Source organism: Oncorhynchus clarkii, chromosome 31, assembly GCF_045791955.1.
Source record: "Oncorhynchus clarkii lewisi isolate Uvic-CL-2024 chromosome 31, UVic_Ocla_1.0, whole genome shotgun sequence".
Taxonomy (NCBI): Eukaryota; Metazoa; Chordata; class Actinopteri; order Salmoniformes; family Salmonidae; genus Oncorhynchus; species Oncorhynchus clarkii.
Genome location: NC_092177.1, coordinates 32,573,771 through 32,592,893, shown reverse-complemented (window position 1 = coordinate 32,592,893; position 19,123 = coordinate 32,573,771). Strand labels below are relative to the sequence as shown.

Below are 19,123 nucleotides of genomic sequence, written 5' to 3'. Positions count from 1 at the left end.
AAACATGCTACTTGATACCGATAGACCTCGCCAGTGTGCTAACGCTAGTTAGCATTGGCTCACGAAACTACCTCAAAACTTCCTTCTTACTGAACACAGATACATAAAAACGGTACCCACAAGTTCCTCCGACTATGGGGAAGTAGATTAAGGGCCATATTGCCAAAAATCCCGAAGTAGCCCTTTAAAAACATCAAATCTGGTCTGAGAAAAGATCTTTATTTTATAAAAACAGCATTGCCAGTTACATACTCTTACTGAAGAAAATGAAACCTTTCAGAGCCAAGGCAAGTTCATCATATTTGTACATGAATAGGCAATGCTACAGAGAAACGACGCATGTGGCAACCATATTTTAAAAAATACAAACAAAAGTTGAGTAGTCTCCTTTGCCATTAAAGAAAAGTTACAAAAGCAGAATAAAATAAAAAGTAGAATAGAGATTGCATAATGCTTCACCCACCACTCCCAAATCAGAAAACAATATTAAAAACCCAAAACACGGACACAAAATGAAAAGTCAAAGTATATATAAAAAAAAATTATACAAAAAAAATGCTCCCAAAATGTGCTTTTCATTTCCCCCCCTAGTCTATGCTCAAGTCTGGTCCTACCGTCTGTTTATACTTGAGTTACCTCTGAGGAATCCAATTCTCCGGAAACATAAGTGTAATTTCTACAGAAAACCAACCCCTCTTTTTCAACCAATGCCTTTTGGGTCCATACGTACAGCACATTGTTCTGGCTAGTGTAACAGCAAGTACTGACTGAACTAGTGTTATTGTTAGTGGTATAGGAGGTTCAGAGCATTGCTGATAGAACAGACGATTAATGTTTAACATGCGGAACCAAGAATCTGCCAGCTCTATGCAAAAGATTGATCACGGAAGCGTTCCAAAACAATCCACCCTAGGGAACAGGCCCCGGGTCTGTAGTGGGGTTCTGTATAATAGTGTGGGGAATGCGTCCCTAGTGTTATAGTTTAGTGTTGGAATGTTATCGAGCGTATGAGCAAATGTAGGACTAAGAGCTGTGGTGCTTGTTAACCGTGCGTGAACAGTAGTATTCCTGCTACCGGCACAGCAGCAGCAAAACCCACACTCCAATAGGTGTATGAGATCGCACTCTCACAGCCATCGTTAACCACAGACTCAGGAGGGTTCCAAAAAAATAGCAATGTAAAAATAATTAAATAAGGTATCACAACAAAAGAAATAGAGGCAGTTGGTACATCTGTAAAAGCCACAATTGAAAAGAAACCGAGACAACAAAAATTATATTTGCAAAAGGAGTAGAAAAAACATGAAAGCACACAATATGAAGTACTTAAAAATAAAAAAACAGGCTCATATGGGTTGTTTGTTTGTTAAATAAAACCACTCATGCACACACACAGATCTCAGGTCTCCTGTATGGCCCTCACTTACACACCAGCCTCACACACTCCTCCCAACTACCCCAAAACCAACCAGCCTGTAATATACCTAGAAAAGGTGAAAATAACTCCTATACAAACATCCTGAACCTATGAGGACCGAGCCCCATTGGTCCAGCAGCCACGCATGACCTTTCCACTCACCAATCCCAATCTGGGTACCACTTAAATTAAAATCAACCCTAAAAAAAAAAAGGTATAGACACCTTCCTCCCCAATCAAAACATTTCCTCTTTTTATATACAAACACATACCTACAGATATTAAAAATAAATTCATCTCAGGATGCAGATGGCAGTAATCCGATTCACGACGATGAAAATAACAAAACACTTGGATGAGTATGAGGATTCTAACAAACGACAGGAAACACTCATTGAGCCAAATGTTGGATGTAAGTAACCAGAAAACAGAAATAAACAATGATTGTCAAACAAAGACTATTGCCTTGAGAAAAGGGAATATCAATAGAATTTAAATAACAGGGAATATATTTCTGACGCTACTATGGTGTGTGTGTGTGTGTGTGTGTGTGTGTGTGTGTGCGTGTTCAGTTTGAGTGTTTAATATCACTCTGATTGCAACACAACCACTTTCTTTGGATGCCAACCCTCATAGCCTTGCGATGGAAGGAGAGAAAGAGGGGGATGAGAGAGAGCAAGTCCATGGATCTCTAGTGTTCTCTGCTCAGCAGGGGCAGGGTTGGGGCAGCTCACCCTGGGTAATGCACACCATCAGTTCTTCTGGAGGAAGAAGACGATGATAAATACTATGTTATCAGTGCATGTGGTAATATTTAAAAAGAGTAAAACAAACCGCACACAAGCCGATTTTGTGGTACGAGTATGTCAGTCTATACACAATATGCCAAAATGCAAGTGCCTAGGGAATACTGTTAGTTTTAGGGTTTATGATCCACCGCAGTGCACAAGTACAAGTCCACACAGCATACTGTACCGGTGTGAAAGCCTTCAATCAGTTTTCACTGCGCATTATACTGGGTGCAAAACCAAGGTACTGGAATAATACAATACAGACAGAGTTACAAGAGAAAAGGTCATAAGTTAAGAGAACGGATGGCGATTTAGAGTCCATGCAGGACAAGAGGTGAAACGTACCATGCTGTTACATGCAGGGGGGAGAGGGGGAGGGGCTAACCATCGTAGGAGTCCAACAGAGGCAGGGAACCCTTTCTGCCCCCGTACACCCCACGCTGAGACGGCATGAGAGAGAGAGAGAGCGAGAGAGCGAGAGAGAGAGAGAGGTGGTGGAAGAGATACCGTGAGTAGAGGTGACGGTCGTCAACCCGAAAAAGGTTTTGAAAAAGGTGTGAAGGAGAAGGTTAATAAAGGGTAGTGTGTTTAAGTTAAAGAAACCATGTGTACAGGGCGGCGGGGGGGGGGGGGGGGGGGGTGTTACCTGTAAAGTGTCTGTGGTGTCGAGGGAGTTGTCCAGAGAGCGTCTCCTCTCCCGCTGGTCCAGTGTAGAGTAGGCTTCTAAAGTGGAAGAGCATGAAATCAATATTGATAAACATATTTTTTTTACAAAAATCTAATCTTCGGGCTCAGCTTTGACAGTGTTTCCATGGATACTCACCAGGGCCTAAGTCATTCAGTGGAATCATGTCTCTCTTCGCCCCTGTAGAAATAACAAAAGCCATTAACATCCCGCTTGTTTCCCTACAACTCCTACATACTGTATATTTTATGTCTAACTTCAACTTTGTCAAAGAAGCAAGTCTTTTATCAGAAAAAAATGAAATAAAACTATTCCCAGTCTCACCTTTGTCTAGCATTGGCATGGTCGTTTCCTCGTAGGTCCCGTTGGTGCGTGCGGAGGGGCCATTGGCGGATGTGTTGAGGTTCACCATGAAGTCAGTCTTCTTCCAGCCGTCCTTCTCCAGGGGGCGCCGCAGATCCTTATGCCCCCACACCAGATGCAACACCTGGCCTGCCCCGCGCACCTCCCGCTCGGACCGCTTACTGCAGGACCAATAGACATGCGCTCGGTTAGATGCGCTGTATGGACACACTTTGACCTATCCGTCTCAAACAAACATGCACACACACAGAACATGCTCGTCAATGAGCTTCAGTTCAACACACACACTCTCTTACCCATCCTTATTGATGAGCACCAGTCTCTCGATGCCTTGGGAGGCCCTGAGGGTCTTGGCGGCCTCCAGGCTGTTGCCCAGCACCTCAGTGAGCGTGCTCAGCACAGACACCACCGTCTCCTCAGACAGAGGTCGTGCAGACTGGCTCTGGCCACCCGGCAGGTCTGCCACCAGGTGGGGCACAGCGTGCTTACCTGAGGGAGGACAGGACGGCTCAGATGAGCAACAACACAGACGAAAGAGTGGCTCTGAAGCAATCCAGGAAGGAACGACCTTTCTATATGCTAATGAAGCAGTCTTTCCTCATGTGAAGTTGTGATAACTAACAGGCGACTGATGCACATGCCAACTTACCGAGCAGCTCGCGGTTGCGGTTGTCGATGGCCAGGTTCCTCAGGGCCCCGGACATGGCTCTGACCACACGGTCGTTCCCATGAGCCAGCAGCTCTGCCATCATAGGTAGGCCCTTCTCCAGACGTACCGTGGCCCGGATATACCGGCCATACTGATTGAGAGAGCGAGAGAGAGAGAACCATTACCATGGTTAGAACCATTACCATTCTGAACAGAGAAGTCATCCTGAGGAGAAAGCAGCAACCAACACCATTGGGGTAATGCTACGAAAGCAGACAATGAGACGCGAGAGGTGGTGGAGATCTCAGGGAAAGATGAGAGAGATCAGAGGCTGTCCACTCACAGTCCAGCGTCCGGCACACAGATTCTGTATGGCTCCGGCTGCTGCCTCCAGCACTGAGGGGTTCTTGCTCTCTCTCAGCAGGGAAGTGTAGACACGCACCACCTCAGGCTGGAACAACAGCTCATAGCCTGGTAGGAAGAGGGATATTAGGAACGGATTGTGTGTGTCGCATGTACGCTGTGCTTTCATATGGCGTTTTGACTCACCTTTGGCAGGCGTCGTCCTCTTTGGGATATCGACCTGGTCCGCACTCCCGTCATCCGCATCTTTCTGACCTGGAGAGAAACCCAACCATCTAGAGATCATTCTGATTTCAATTATTATTTTTATTTTTTTATTTTTTTATTTTATTTTTTTATTTATTTATTTATTAAAATCGGTTCCACCTCAGCCATTTTTAATAAATGCAAATTCCCCTCAATGACATTATGGTATCATGCAAACGTGGCCACTAGTTGAACAGCATGCACTCAGTATGACAAGTCCCACCTACAAAACCTACGGGCTAAAGGAAAGGCAATGTTAAGGCCAGCCAGCGTTAGGAAAAGCCCTTGTTCAGCCATAGCGCAACAGGACACTAAGAAGAGACTCTTACCTGTGGAAAACCACTCATCTAAAACAGGACGGGAACAAAAGGAGGAGGACAGAGGGAGAGGGAGGGACGGAGTGTGAAAAACATGAATCCCAGCCACCAACAAGCAAAAACAAAACCAGTCAGGTCCACAAAAGCAAAACATTTAAAAAAAATTTAAAAAAACTCAGCCCCGGGCATCAAAAAAAAAAAAAGCACACACACCGAGTAGGACTACGTTTCCACTAACCACAGATTCATCCCCTGTTACTGAGTCAGGACTGGGGCGAGGGCAATCAGATCCTAGATCTGGGGTTAAGGGAAACGGTCTACCTCTAGCCACAGAACACACAGGGTGTATACTATGACCTTAAAACAGGCCGGTTACTGACCTTTGCCCTTCCGTGAGCCGAAGCAGCTGGCCTTGTTGGATCCGGGGACAGGGCCCTGGTTTAGGGGCGCGGCCTCCAGGTAGCGCTCGCAGCCAGGAACCTCCCGGTGAACCTGATAGGACAGATTTCTCAGCAGACACACACTGTTCTCCACCAACTACACACAGAGAGAGATGGAGAGTGGAGGTTTAAAAGCATCTTTATTCAATCATGTATATTGCAAAATAAAAAAAATGTATGTACCACCCCAAAAATTACGTTATCAGATTTAAGCAATCAATTACCTTGTTGTCCACATCTTTGCGGTTGATCTGTGATTGGACAATGTACATGAGCGAGTCCACCAATCCCGTGCACTCTCTCAGCTTCCGCCTGGCCTCGCTACGTTCCGAGCTCACGTTTCTGAACAAGAAAAGAAAATATGACATTAAGATGGTTTATATTTCCCCTCAGATCCAATAGCTATTCCCCCTGCCCTTATCTCCTCCGCTGATCGCCAGCCCTCCATTTCCTCTCCATCCACGTGCCTCAGACAGCCAGCCGTGTTGGTGAGGGCCGTCTCCCACTCCAGGTGGCGTGGTTTGAGGCTCTCTTCTCCTCCGTCACGCCCTCTCTCCCAGCCAGAGTGCGGCACCATCACCTCGTCAGAGAGGGCGTGTAACGCGTGATCCACGATCTCCATCTTCACCGAGTCGTGAGACGAAAGGTTCCACAGTGTGCCTGAGGAAGAAGAGAACGCATTCTTCAGCGTTTTTCATGACTCTGTCCTCGGAGTCCAATCACAAAGTACAGGTAACTGCCAAAACCATGTCAACAAGGCCAGCATGTACAAAAATGATGGGCAGGCCATTATTTTGGCCACAGTGGCTATGCTCCCATCGGATGATAATTCCCCCATCCACAGGGCACGAGTGGTCACAATGGTTTGAGGAGCATGAAAATGACGTAAACCATATGCCACGGTCGTCTCCGGTCTCTAGATCTCAAACCAATTCTGGAACGGCGCCTGAAAACCTTTCCACCATCAGCAAAACACCAAATGATGGAATTTCTTGTGGAAAAATGTCACAATACTCCAATAGAGTCTCCAGACATGTGGAATCTATGCTGTTCTGGCACGTGCTGTTTCCAGTATTTTGGCAGTTACTTATGTATAGAAAACATGAACACCAGCTCTTTCCATGACATACTGACCAGGTGAACGCTATGATCCCTTATTGAGGTAACTTGTTAAATCCACTACAATCAGTGTAGATGAAGGGGAGGAAAGAAGGATTTTGAAGCCTCGAGACAATTGAGACATGGATTGTGTATGTGTGCCAGTCAGAGGGTGAATGGGCAAGACATAAGATTTAAGTGACTTTGAACGGGGTAGGGTAGCAGGTGCCAGGTACACCGGTTTGAAGGTGTCAAGAACTGCTGCTGCGTTTAAGCTCAACCGTTTCCCGTGTGTATCAAGAATGGTCCACCACCCAAAGGACATCTAGACAACTTGACGCAACTGTGAGAAGCATCGAGTCAACATGGGCCAGCATCCCTGTGGAACGCTTTCGACACCTGGTGGAGTCCATGCCCTGATGAATTGAGGCTCAATATTAGGAAGGTGTTCTTAATGTTTGGTATACTCAGTGTAGGTTCTAGAGTTGAAGTAGACTAGGAATGCTACATGATCGTACTGGTTTTCTCTGTCCCACAAGTAGTACAGGAATAGAAAGGCAGGATTCTCCCCGAAACGTAAACTGGGTGCTGCGCCACCTTGTGGACAGGCTGCGCCACTACGTAAAAATACATTTTAAAAACACTATTTGTTATCATTTAAGGCTTTAGATTGCAGGAAATGGCAGTTACACATGTTCAAAAACACAAGCCCTTCTGGGCCTTCCCCCTGCCTTACTCATAAGCACCACCTCAGAGAAAAGAAACCTGTAGAGCAAATGATAGAGAACAGACGTAACAGTAGTTCTACCTGTAATGGTGTCTGTGAGGTCCTGCTCTCTGGCCTTCCTCAGTAGCCTGACTAAGGCTGGGATGCCGTCACAGTTCTTGATGGCGATCTTGTTGTCGTGGTCGCGTCCGTATGAGATGTTCTTGAGCGCCCCGCAGGCCGAGTGGTGCACGTCCTTCTTGGGGTTGTCCAGCAACGAGACCAGAGCGGGGATCCCCTTTAAACGTCGCACCTCCGACTTCACCTACAGACACACGCCACCAGCATGGTCACACACCAAACCCATTTTAAAAACACACGCTAACAGCAGTGCTGTAACACTCGTAATATTCATCCTTTCAAAACAAATCCGTGTTTGCAGGTATACAAAGCATTGCGTTTTACCTTGTCGTTCTTGAAGGTGAGGTGCTGGAGGAAGGCAGCGGCGTTGGTTTTGACCGGGTCCAGTCGGTAGTTCAACATGGCGATGACCTCCGGAAGCTCCGGTTGTCTCCAGGAAGTGGGCGGGCCCTTCCTCAGGGTGCTGTCCAATGACGCCATGCTTCCCCTCTCCATCGCCATGTTGACGCCCCAGGTGTAGGGGTCGACTCCTCCCATGTCCCCATCTAAAGTGTCCTCGCAACTCCTAAGGGACCAATGGAAGTTCAGACGGGAGTGTGTAGTGGTTTAGTGGGAGTGTGTGTCGGTAACCGAGTATTGCGTACATGCACACTGATAGAGTGATTTGGGTGTGTGCTGTTACCCAGGGATCATGAGTGTGTCTGTCTGTGTGTGTGTTTGTACCGGAGCCTGCGTCTGTCCAGTCCTCCAGGGCCTGGTCCTAGTCGTGGCATGGTGCCGTACCCTGGGTGCATGGGAGGAGGAGCCATACTATACTCCATATCATCATATCCCAGACTCCTCTGGTCATCCTCCACACCAAAGTGGGCCTGGTGGGCGTAGCGCATGCCCCCCAGCTCCAGGGTACTGCCCACACCCCTCACCCCTCGCCCCACCTGGGGCTGGGCTGCGTAGGGGTCCAGCTGCTGTCTGCTGGGGGCGCGGTACCCAGAGTCCAGGGTCCTGTACCCATCCGCAGGTCTGGAGAAGAGGGGGAGAAGATCAATTTATCCCAAAGATAAATCTTCACAAAGGAATACTTCTCGAGAAGCCTTTCTTTACAGTGCTCTTTAGCACGTCTACAAACTTTACAGTCTGTCTGACCTGTAGCGGTCGTCCATGCGTGTGCCTCTGCTCAGGCTGGCGTAGGCCTCGGAGGGCGGGGCGCTCCTGTAGTCGTCGTACCCCCCCGCGGGGCCGTAGTGGTAGTTCCTGGGGACCGTGGCTGTGGGGTAGTCCCCCCCTCCAGCCTGCCTGTAGGTGCGGTCCAGAGTGGCACTGTAACCGCCCATACCTGAGACGGACAGTCCTCCGTCGATGGACATCGAATCAGAGGGAAGGACGGTACGCGAGGTGATCACCTTCTTCATCTGAAGAAGAGGAAGTACATCACGATGAGACAGGAAGTTGTAGATAATATTTTGTTCGCCATGGAGGAAGTTATTTTCAGTTACATGTTAGTTACAGTAGAAAGTGTGTGTGTCTCCATACCGCGTTCCCTGCCCTCCGTCCATTTGTTCCATCGTCTGAGAAGACAGACTGTACGTCCTGTGAATCATCTTCTGGTGTGCAGCTCTCGTCTAGAACGCCATGCACTGGGTCCACCATCCTGTACTGTAATAAACACACACAATGTTACACACCCACACACACACACAGAACATCTCACACCCAACCAGCACACACATTACTCACCTGTGTCCCGTTGATGTATCCCTCACTCAGTTTCAGTCGTTCTATGTCTGCCTCCCCCAGGCGCCCGTTCTGAGTAGGAGAGCAACAGTCAACCGAGAGAACACAATCAAATTCACAGGCGTCTTCAGAGACAGAGGATCTAACTGGGCTATGTCGCCTTACAACCACCCCAACACTGACATCATGACACATTAACCAAACTGACCCTGTTTTCTCAGTACCTCACCGTCATGGGCCATATCTGAAAATGTTGATAATGCATCCTTCTGCCTTCTCTGAGGTAATCAATGACCCCACCATTGCCTTTCAACACTCATTTTATGTTAGATCACTTTAATGAAGGCAGGAGGATACAGGCAAAAATGCTGGGCATGTGCTGCACACTTTAGATGTGTGGCTGGGTGTAATGCCTGCTCTGTCCACAAGGGGTCAGGCCAGTTCCACCACAATATAGGAGCCGGGTAGAAAAGGAATATTTCCCTTTAAATTCTAAAGCCGTTACGGTAACAAGTTAACAGCAGCAAATGTCTTAAGTGCCGAGATAGACGCCAAAACACGCATACACAGCTAACCTTGGAATGATACATTGTTATAAACAAGGGACACTTACACCGAGAGAGGCAACACACACCCAACGGTAGTCATGAGACATTGCTTAGCACGCTGCGAGACTAAAAAATGGAAGAGGAGACTGACAACCTAAAACACGCCAATTAGCCCTGCTAGGATTATAAAAGCAAAACGGCAACCCCATTCATCTTCCCTATCAGCTGATGTGTACTCAGTAAAAACACTTCTCCATGTCTCTTCAGGGCTCTAATAGCATGGTAAAGCATACGAGCATATGATCAACATGGTCACCTATGAGAATCACATTAGGAGGCACCGCATGGAGTTGATACTGTGTACTGGCTTAAAACGACGGCATCTTCCACAGCATTTTAGGTGGTGGAATAAGGCTGCATGCATGACAACTGACAGCATCCTTCCAGGTACAGTCTGGACAAGATGCTGGAGCGAAGATGACGATAGCTTGAATTCCATGGTATGTAAGGGTGGTATGAAGGCTTTGGGTTGCGGGTACGGCAAGTGATGCTGGAGTTATGCAGAGGTGCGAGATGTATAACGCGCGGTAATGTTAAAGCTGTAGCGATATCTAAACAGTGTGTTAAAGGACAAGGGCTGAATTGCAACACACACAAGTTAAACCAAACACAATCCGGAGTGCTGGTTGAGGTGGAGGAGCGGAGCGGTGGATTAGGGGGTTGGATGTGATGGGTGGAGGAGGGTGATAACGGTAATCACTGGATGATGGAGGGATGGGATAGAAGGACAGATGAGGGATATGTGAACAGATGGATGACTGGTCTTTCGCCTGACACTAGAAAGAGGCTTAGGAAAGGCCACTAACAAAGTGTATTTGGGGGTTGGGAGGAAATTTCCCCTGGGGAAATGGGGTGTTACCTGTGTGTGGGGGAGGGTGTGGGACGGGGGGCTGGTGAGGCGTACCCTCCTCCTCTCCTCTTCCAGCGCTCTGGTCAGCTGCTCAAACTGCACCTCCTGCTCCCTCACCGACTCCAGCAGAGCCGCGGCGCTCTCACACTGCTCCATACACTCTAGAGAGAACGGCGTTACACACACGGACGCGCCCACTACAGTGAGACGTTGCACATGGACACGCCATACACTACAGAGAGAAAACGACAGGCTCCTCCATAGCATACAGCTCTAAAAACAAAGAGCAGGACGCCTCAAATCTCATGAAATCCCTGAGAGGTTTGACCAGCTGTCAAAGACAGAAGAGCAGAGATACAGACCTTCACCAGGGGGGCGTGGCTTTGGAGAAGAGGTGAGAGGTCAGGCCAAGGTCAAACGGTTGAGCCCTAGTTGCAGGGGCTCATGGGTAGAGTAGATGTAGGTCACCAAACCACAAGGCCCAGAAAGAAGAGGATGTACAGGGATAAATAAACTGCAGAGGGACAGAGATGGAGAGAAAGAGAAGTAAAGAGTGAAAATCTCATATTTACAGTTGAATATTGCAGTAAGAGGGTCGCTAAACAACACATGAGTATGACGTTACACGCTGCTGTGAAAAGAAAACGCACTCCTAAAAAAAAACAGTTATGCGAAGACTACCTATGGTGTGCATTGGCTATCCCTCCAAACACAAAGCAACGGACACACCTATATTGCACAGTAGCTGTGGCTCAGCTGAGGCTGCAGCGCTTTTCTGGGCCAGACGAAGCATACCGTCAGCAGAGAGACGAGAACACCAACTCCCAGGAGCCTCCTCTCCTCTCCTTTGTTTGATGCTTTCCAGTACTGCTCGCCCGTCTCTCCCCCAGCCTATTTCTCACTCACTCTCCAAACCTCCCCATCAGCCCTTTTCTCTCCAATCTCTCTCCATCCATCCTCCCCCCCCCCACCCCCTCTGCAAATGTCCCCTCTCCATCTCTGTGTAAGTTTCGTTCTATTGCCAGCCTCTGTTCAGAGCATACAATAGAATGGACTAGATGTCATGAAGTATAATCAGAGGCAGACGGGCACAGGCTCAGACGGGCAGTAGTAATTCCTCTCATCTGCTGACAGAACATCTCAAGCACCCCCTGGTCCGTGGTTTAAAAAGTTACTATGGGTAAATCCATTTGAATTCAGTCACTTTTTGACAGCACCCCATTTGATTTGAACAAAACCTTCCATTCATAATTCCTTTAAGTTGTCAGAAAGTGACTATTAGCCAAAACATGACAACCCACCCTGCATTCAAGAGAATCTGGTCTCAACCGATGGAGGGCAAAACAAATAAAATCTCAGATTGTGTCAAATAGGGCTTTAGAACAGCGGTTACAAAACGTTGTTTAAAGATAGGTTTGACAACCCTGCTTGTAAACTTTGAAATGATAGCAAACTCTGTTTCTTTTCCAGTGATGAAGACATGGTAAGTTGGGGTGTGCAAAAATGGGTCAACTTAAGAGCACCTTTATCTCGCAAATGTTTTGGCATTCAGTTCCAAAAAGCCCCTTACTTTCTGACAACTTCTTCCATTGGCAAACATGTATGGATAAGTTGTGTATAAATCAAAAGGGATGCCGTCAAAAAGTGATTGTGTGTGGCGCCTTTGAATTCAAACAAGCACAGACAAACACCTGTCAAACTGGTTTGGGTAAGGAGGGACACATTTCACCATCTTGACACAGACAACAAAAAATAGGCTGTGCCTATGCGCGCATTATAATAAAAATGTTAATCTTAACTGCCGCATTTCAAACGGTACTTTTGTGAGGTGCAGCCGGGGGCCCAGTTCTGTACGATGGCGAGAGGTGGGGGCAGATAAACCAGGAGGATCCTCAATCATCGTTAAATCTCCAGTTTGGGAACATTTTGGCTTCCCAGTAGATTGCAATGGCGATGGCCAGTGTGTTGTGGATAGAACGTTAAAACAGTTCATCGCCATTACTCAACTAGAGTAGCCTAGGTGTTTAAACACAATAAGTGTTTATTGCCGCGGATATGCACCCATTCTCCGTGGTTGAGTGGGGGGGGGGGGGTTCAGGCAGTACCTCCTGAAAGTGCTCGAGCCACGTTGCGAACTTCTCTCGCACCCATTCCAGCAAATAGGTAGTGCCTGCTCTATACAAGCAAGCCAAAGCTGAAGTTATCAATGAGTTGGCCAATACACCCTGGGTTACGCTCATTACAGACGGATGGACCTCCAGCGCTTCAGAGAGCTACTTAATAGTGACAGACCATCACATGACCCCGGAGTGGGAGATGAGAAGCATCGCGCTACAGACCTGCCCCGTTTATGAGTCACACGTGAGCAATTTTTCCTCTTTGTAAGAAAAACATTATAGTATAGACCTAAACAATGTCTGCGCCGTGATTATATATCGATTTCACACGCATAATGTACTTTATTTTCGTGTTTTTGATGAGTAAATCGTGTGTTTTCACAATGAGGAACACCTAAACAAAAATTAACTACAGTTACGTTTGGCATTTTATTTTCCAGCTGTACTAAAACCGAACAGTCACCCCAAAACCGCAAATAGTACCTTGGGTTTAGTGAACTGTTACACCCCTATACATGTAACTATCCCCCCCCAGCAACAAGGACCTGCATATACACTTTGAGCAGCAGGTGTGTGAAAAAGATCTACACCGCGATGGGGACGTGTCGACAAGGGGTAATAAGGAGGAACAGAGGTGTATTGTGACATGGGAAGCGGGGGAGGGGGCTGACTCACAGTTTCACCTGTGGAGGACAGTGAGTGTGTGAATGAGTGAGAGAAAGAAAAAGACAGAGGCAGAGATGAGGACAGACTGGAACTTGATGAGTAGGACTGCCCTTTAAAACAGTAGAAATAGGACCTCTAGTTGCCTCATCTGGTGACTCACACGCACCTCCAACCACGTTCTGTCGTCTAGTACAAGCCGGTTTCCCCCCCTTCCGCTCAGCGACGTATGTGGGTGTGAGAAGAAAAGGAGGTAGGGAGGATGACTGGCGGAGGAATATTTCTCAAGCGGGTTGCTTTATTTTGGAATAGAAGTGGACAGGAAACAGATGAACGTGAAGGGAATTGATGAGGACTGATGACATTTCAAAACACACACACACACACACACACACACACACACAGCCAAAGGCCACTGCCCACCTGCACAAACACCTGTCCAGTAACACATGCCCTTATATGCAGACTCAGGACAGCAGCACAGAACTGTTACGGTTGGAATGAGAAGGAGGGTTAATGAGGGGGAGGAGTAAGAGAGAAAGATGACTAAAAGCATAGCTTACATTGCCCCAACCCAATTGAATACACCCTACACCAGCAGTATTAAACTCTAACCCTATGAGGTCTGGAGCCTGCTGGTTTTCTGAGCTAACTGATAAATTGCAAAAACCTGGTCAGGGTCTACAGACAATCACAGTTTACAAAGGGAAAACCAGCCACGTCGCGGACAACGACGTCTTGCTCATAGACAAGCTAAACACCTTCGCCTGCTTTGAGGATAACAGTGCCACCGACGCGGCCCACTTCCGAGGACTGTGGGCCCTCATTCACCATGGCCGATGTGAGTAAAACCCTCAAGGCTGCAGGCCCAGACAGCATCCCTAGCCACATCCTCAGAGCATGTGCAGAACAGCTGGCTGGAATGTTTACGCATAAATTTAATCTCTCCCTATCCCAGTCTGTTGTCCCCACTTGCTTCAAGATGGCCACCATGATTCCTGTACCCAAGAAAGCAAAAGGCAACTGAACTAAATTAATATCGCCCCTTAGCACTCACTTCTGTCATCATGAAGTGCTTTGAGAGGCTAGTTAAGGATCATATCACCTCTACCTTACACCCTAGACCCACAGACAATGCAGTCGCCATTGCACTGCCCTATCCAACTGGTCAATAGGAATACCTACGTCAGATTGCTGGTCATTGACTATAGCTCAGCATTCAACACCATAGTGCCTTCCAAGGTCGGGGGCCTGGGTATGAACCTCGCCTTGTGCAACAGGGTCCTGGACTTCCTGACGGGCCGCCCCCAGGTGGTGAAGGTAAGAAACACCTCCACTTCACAGATCCTCACCACAGGGACCCCACAAGGGTGCGTGCTCAGCCCACTCCTGTACTCCCATGACTGCATAGCCACGCACGCCTCCAACTCAATCAAGTTTGCAGACAACAGTAGTAGGCCTGATTAACAACAATGACAAGACAGCCTACAGGGAGGTGGTGAAGGGTGTGTCTCACTCGCTCTCTCTCAGAGAGCATGCCCCCAATCCACATGGACGGGAACGCATTGGAGAAGGTGGAAAGCATCAACTGGAAATGGTTCACACAGACAGCGCAGTGAAGGCGCAACAGCGTCTCTTCAACCTCAGGAGGCTGAAGAAATTTGGCTTGTTACCTAAAAACACTCAAACTTTTACAGATGCACAATTCAGAGCATCCTGTAGGGCTAGATCACCGCCTGGTTCGGCAACTGCACTGCCTGCAACTGCAGGGCTCTCCAGAGGGTGGTACGGTCTACCCAACGCATCACCGGGGGCACACTGCCTGCCCCCCTGGACACCTACAGCACCTGATATCCAAGGAAGGCCAAAAAGATCAACATACACACTGTATTCTATTTAGTCAATGCCACGCCGACATTGCTTGTACAAATATTTCTATATTACTTAATTCCATTCTTTTAGATTTGTGTATTGTTAGATACTACTGCACTGTCGCTACACCCGCAATAAACATCCGCTAAGTGTATGTACGTGACAGAGTTTGGAAATCCCTGGCCAAGGCCAAAACGTTCTCTCCCAGACTCATGGAGAGAACATTTGGAAAGTAGCACAAGGTAACCAGTCCATCCAGTATGCATAACAATACAGCCCTAGGCTAGACCAATTATGTACCATTACGGATAATCAACCGTGAATGACGTCTGAGAAAGTTAGACGCACATATAACAACCCTGTCCCCAACAGGTAACCTTCCCTGTTATTGTAACGGTGAGCAGTTAGCATGTCTTGAGGGTATGAAATGTGTGCGTCTCCAACAATAGACAAGAAATTATAATTACATCGACTTTTCAAAGCGCTGGTAATGGTGTTCAGGTTTCTATCGGCTGAAGCATGTGCAGAACCATGTAAACACGAGCTCAGCAAGTATACATGAGTCTCCTCCATGCATTTGCATCTTGTGCACATGCATCAGCTGCTAGAAATCTGAACACACTACCAGCGCTTTGAAAAGTTTGTAATTATCCTTTCCTGTGGATAGATTGTCTCACATTCCTAACGCCAAAAGGACCAACTGCACAGACAACTGGTAAAGTACATTAAAATATCTTTATTCAACATTGTATTGTAAAAGGTCGTGAGAGGAAACTCCTACCCAGTGTAGAATTCAATGCAATGTCGGGCTTTCAGGCAAGTTGCCAGTCATTGATCTACAAGTCACTTTGCATGCAGAACAACTCCAGGCGATATCAGTAGCGGAGTCAAACTGCGCGATCTGGCACATCTGGGCGTCACCTTCAGCATTCAAATGTTCGAAAATTGGAGTTTAACTACCGCCAGAGACAACTCTCGTCTGGCTATAGGTAGGTTACATGCTGATCGGGGCTTACATTCGATTTTTATTTTGACACCATTTGCAATAGTTTTGCTTGAAACAATCATATATATATATATATATACACACACACACACACACACATATATATATAGTAATTTTGATATGAAATCATCAACTTTACCCTGTATAACAGGACAGCAACCACTTTTGTATGGTTGAAGCAGAGAAGCTCACTTAGAGTCCATCAAAACGATCTAAACCATTTGTTTACGAGACATGGTGAAATCCAAAAGTGGTGCTATACAGTCATTGGCTATGTCATAGTTACATTTACTAGCGCCAACACGTTCTGCAAAACTACAAATTAGATAGTGGGTTTTTAATTTTGAACAGGGTCTCATTCTCAAGGGTGCCATGATTGCAGTAATACAACAATCAAATACAAATGTGAAACAAAACAGCAAATCAATATAAAGAAAATACAACACAAATTAAGAGAAATTGTTAGATTCCTCAGCTACTAGGTTCTCACTTAAAAAAAAAATTGCCAGAGCATCACCAAAACATCCAATTGTAAGGAGTTTAGTAAATTGTTCCAGCAGTGAGGTGCATTAAAAAGTAATATCAGATTTACCTAATTTGGTGGAGACCTGAGGAACCTCAGAGTTAACCAACACTGAACAGGTTTGGTAACTCAGGTATTTATACTTCAGCAATGAAGTTAAGTAAATTGGAAGCATGTGTTGTAGAGCTTTGCAAGCAACAGTGAAGTGATCTCAGGACTTTAATGATGACCAGCCAACTTTTTGATACAGGATGCAGTGATGAGTATTAAAACAGTCACCTGTGATAAAGAAAAAGGTGCCAAGGTAGACGGCATCCAAAGGTTTAAGACTAGTGGCTACTGCATTCCAGTCGAAAACTGGAAGTAAAGTTGACTGTACAATTTGTTTCCTGCTGTTTAGGGAGAGGCAGGATTTATTTCTAAAATAGAAGCCCACTTTAAAATCTTAGCTTTTTAACTAGCTCATCAGTATTTAAAAAAACATTAAATCCATGTCAATCCAAATGCCCTGGTATTTATAGGCGGGAACCCGATCGATGGGAGAACCATTCAATGACTACATGTTGTCCATCTGAATTTTTTTTGTGAGAATTAGAGATCATATTTAATCTTGCCCACATTAATTACAAGTTTCAAACCAACCAGATCTTTTTAATAAAAGGCACAAAGTCAGATTGCAGCTCAAACTATGCCTGCTCTACAGTTGGGGTAATGGCATATGTAACCGTATCTGCATACAGATGATTACACATTTTAATAGTCCAATATTATTCATTTAATATTAAAAAGAGAACAGGTCCCAATACCGACCTTGCGGCACACCTTTCGTAATATCCAGGAATCTAGACTTCACACATCACCATTGCAAGACAGAACATCCCTCTTCCCCTCAGTGCCCAATCTAGCTAAATATGCTAACTAGGGCAAACAAAGAAAACTAATTGCAAAGACAGGCAATCCAGCTCAATGTTATACATACAGTACCAGTCATAAGTTTGGACACACCTACTCATTCAAGTTTTTTTTCTTTATTTTTACTATTTTCTACATTGTAGAATAATAGTGAAGACATCACAACTATGAAATAACACATGTATTGACCAAAAAAAGTGTTAAACAAATCAAAATATATTTTATATTTGAGATTCTTCAAGCTGTCACCAACCTTTGCCTTTATAACAGCTTAGCACACTCTTGGCATTCTCTCAACCAGCTTCCTGAGGTAGTCACCTGGAATGCATTTAAATTAACAGGTATTCCTTGTTAAAAGTTAATTTGTGGAATTTCTTTCCTTCTTAATGTGTTTGAGCCAATCAGTTATATTGTGACAAGTCCATATTATGGCAAGAACAGCTCAAATAAGCAAAGAGAAACGACAGTCCATCATTACTTTAAGGACATGAAGGTCAGTCAATCCGGAACACTTCACGAACTTTGAACGTTTCTTCAAGGGCAGATGCATAAACTGGCTCTCATGAGGATCGCCACAGGAAAGGAGGACGGACAGTTACCTCTACTGCAGAGGATAAGTTCATTAGAATTAACTGCACCTCCGATAGCAGTCCAAATAAATGCTTCAGTTCAAGTAACAATCTAGAAGAAAGAAACGCACACCTAGGCGAGGCTAGCAAAGTAGAAAACTTGAAAATAAAGGAGAGCCGCACACTAGGAGCTCAGATGTAAAAATGTAATATCCAATGTTTCGACAGTCTAATGAAGACAGCTTGGCTGTGGAAACGTTGTGTGTGTGCGGATCTCCTTTATTTTCAGTTCAAGTAACAGACATCAACTGTTCAGAGGAGACTGCATAAATTTGGCCTTCATGATCAAATTGCTGCAGAGACCACTACTAAAGGACACCAATAAGAAGAGACTTGCCTGGGCCAAGAAACACAAGCAATGGACTTTGTGGGACTATCATTTGTTTTTCAACAGGACAATGACCCAAAACACACCCCCAGGCTGTGTATAAGGACTATGTGACCAAGGAGGAGTGATGGAGTGCTGTATCAGATGACCTGGCCTCCACAGTCACCCAACCTCAACCTAATTGAGATGGTTTGGGTTGAGTTGGACTGCAGAGTGATGAAGAAAAAGCAGCCAACAAGTGCTCAGCATATATGGGAACTCCAAGACTGTTGGAAAAGCATTCCTCATGAAGCTAGTTAAGAGAATGCCAAGAGTGTGCCAAGCTGTCTTGGCAAAAGGTGACTACTTTGAAGAATCTCAAATCTACTTAGATTGTTTAACACTTTTTGGGTTACCACATGATTCCATGTGTTATTTCATAGTTTTGCAGTCTTCACTATTTTTCTACAATGTAGAAAAAAAGCTCAAATAAAGAAAAACCCTTGAATGAGTAGGTGTGTCCAAACTTTTTACTGGTACTGTATATAAGTAAAAAAAATAAGGAAAGCAATTTTTGGTGAGTTTGGACATTTACAAGTGAATGTGAACTAAAGACATTGTGCAAATTAACAAAGTTTTGAACCATGCTTGTCTGAAGGAAGAACCGTTACTGGGTCTGGAGCATCATG

General features: G+C 45.9%; 1 protein-coding gene across 4 annotated transcripts in view; it reads right to left on the bottom strand.

Annotated features, from left to right (window-relative positions):
- Window positions 1-203: 203 nt before the first annotated feature.
- The window catches only part of LOC139390518 (catenin delta-1-like), a 29,578-nt gene continuing 10,658 nt past the window's right edge, over window positions 204-19,123 (bottom strand). Inside the window, exons 3-23 of one of the 4 annotated variants that reach the window (XM_071137673.1) lie at window positions 10,768-10,919; window positions 10,415-10,566; window positions 8,951-9,019; window positions 8,747-8,869; window positions 8,360-8,625; window positions 7,940-8,236; window positions 7,541-7,781; window positions 7,178-7,400; window positions 5,739-5,931; window positions 5,496-5,613; window positions 5,212-5,368; window positions 4,844-4,861; window positions 4,455-4,523; window positions 4,249-4,376; window positions 3,906-4,056; window positions 3,553-3,745; window positions 3,218-3,417; window positions 3,032-3,073; window positions 2,855-2,931; window positions 2,594-2,648; window positions 1,989-2,178 (exon numbers count right to left, since the gene is read on the bottom strand). In XM_071137673.1, the coding sequence (XP_070993774.1) occupies window positions 2,123-2,178; window positions 2,594-2,648; window positions 2,855-2,931; window positions 3,032-3,073; window positions 3,218-3,417; window positions 3,553-3,745; window positions 3,906-4,056; window positions 4,249-4,376; window positions 4,455-4,523; window positions 4,844-4,861; window positions 5,212-5,368; window positions 5,496-5,613; window positions 5,739-5,931; window positions 7,178-7,400; window positions 7,541-7,781; window positions 7,940-8,236; window positions 8,360-8,625; window positions 8,747-8,869; window positions 8,951-9,019; window positions 10,415-10,561 (2,823 nt within the window). In that variant the 5' untranslated portion in view covers window positions 10,562-10,566; window positions 10,768-10,919 and the 3' untranslated portion in view covers window positions 1,989-2,122. Of the gene's footprint in view, window positions 2,179-2,593; window positions 2,649-2,854; window positions 2,932-3,031; window positions 3,074-3,217; window positions 3,418-3,552; window positions 3,746-3,905; window positions 4,057-4,248; window positions 4,377-4,454; window positions 4,524-4,843; window positions 4,862-5,211; window positions 5,369-5,495; window positions 5,614-5,738; window positions 5,932-7,177; window positions 7,401-7,540; window positions 7,782-7,939; window positions 8,237-8,359; window positions 8,626-8,746; window positions 8,870-8,950; window positions 9,020-10,414; window positions 10,567-10,767; window positions 10,920-19,123 lie in introns of all 4 variants that reach the window. The other 3 variants (XM_071137674.1, XM_071137675.1, XM_071137676.1) reach the window with 3 other exon arrangements.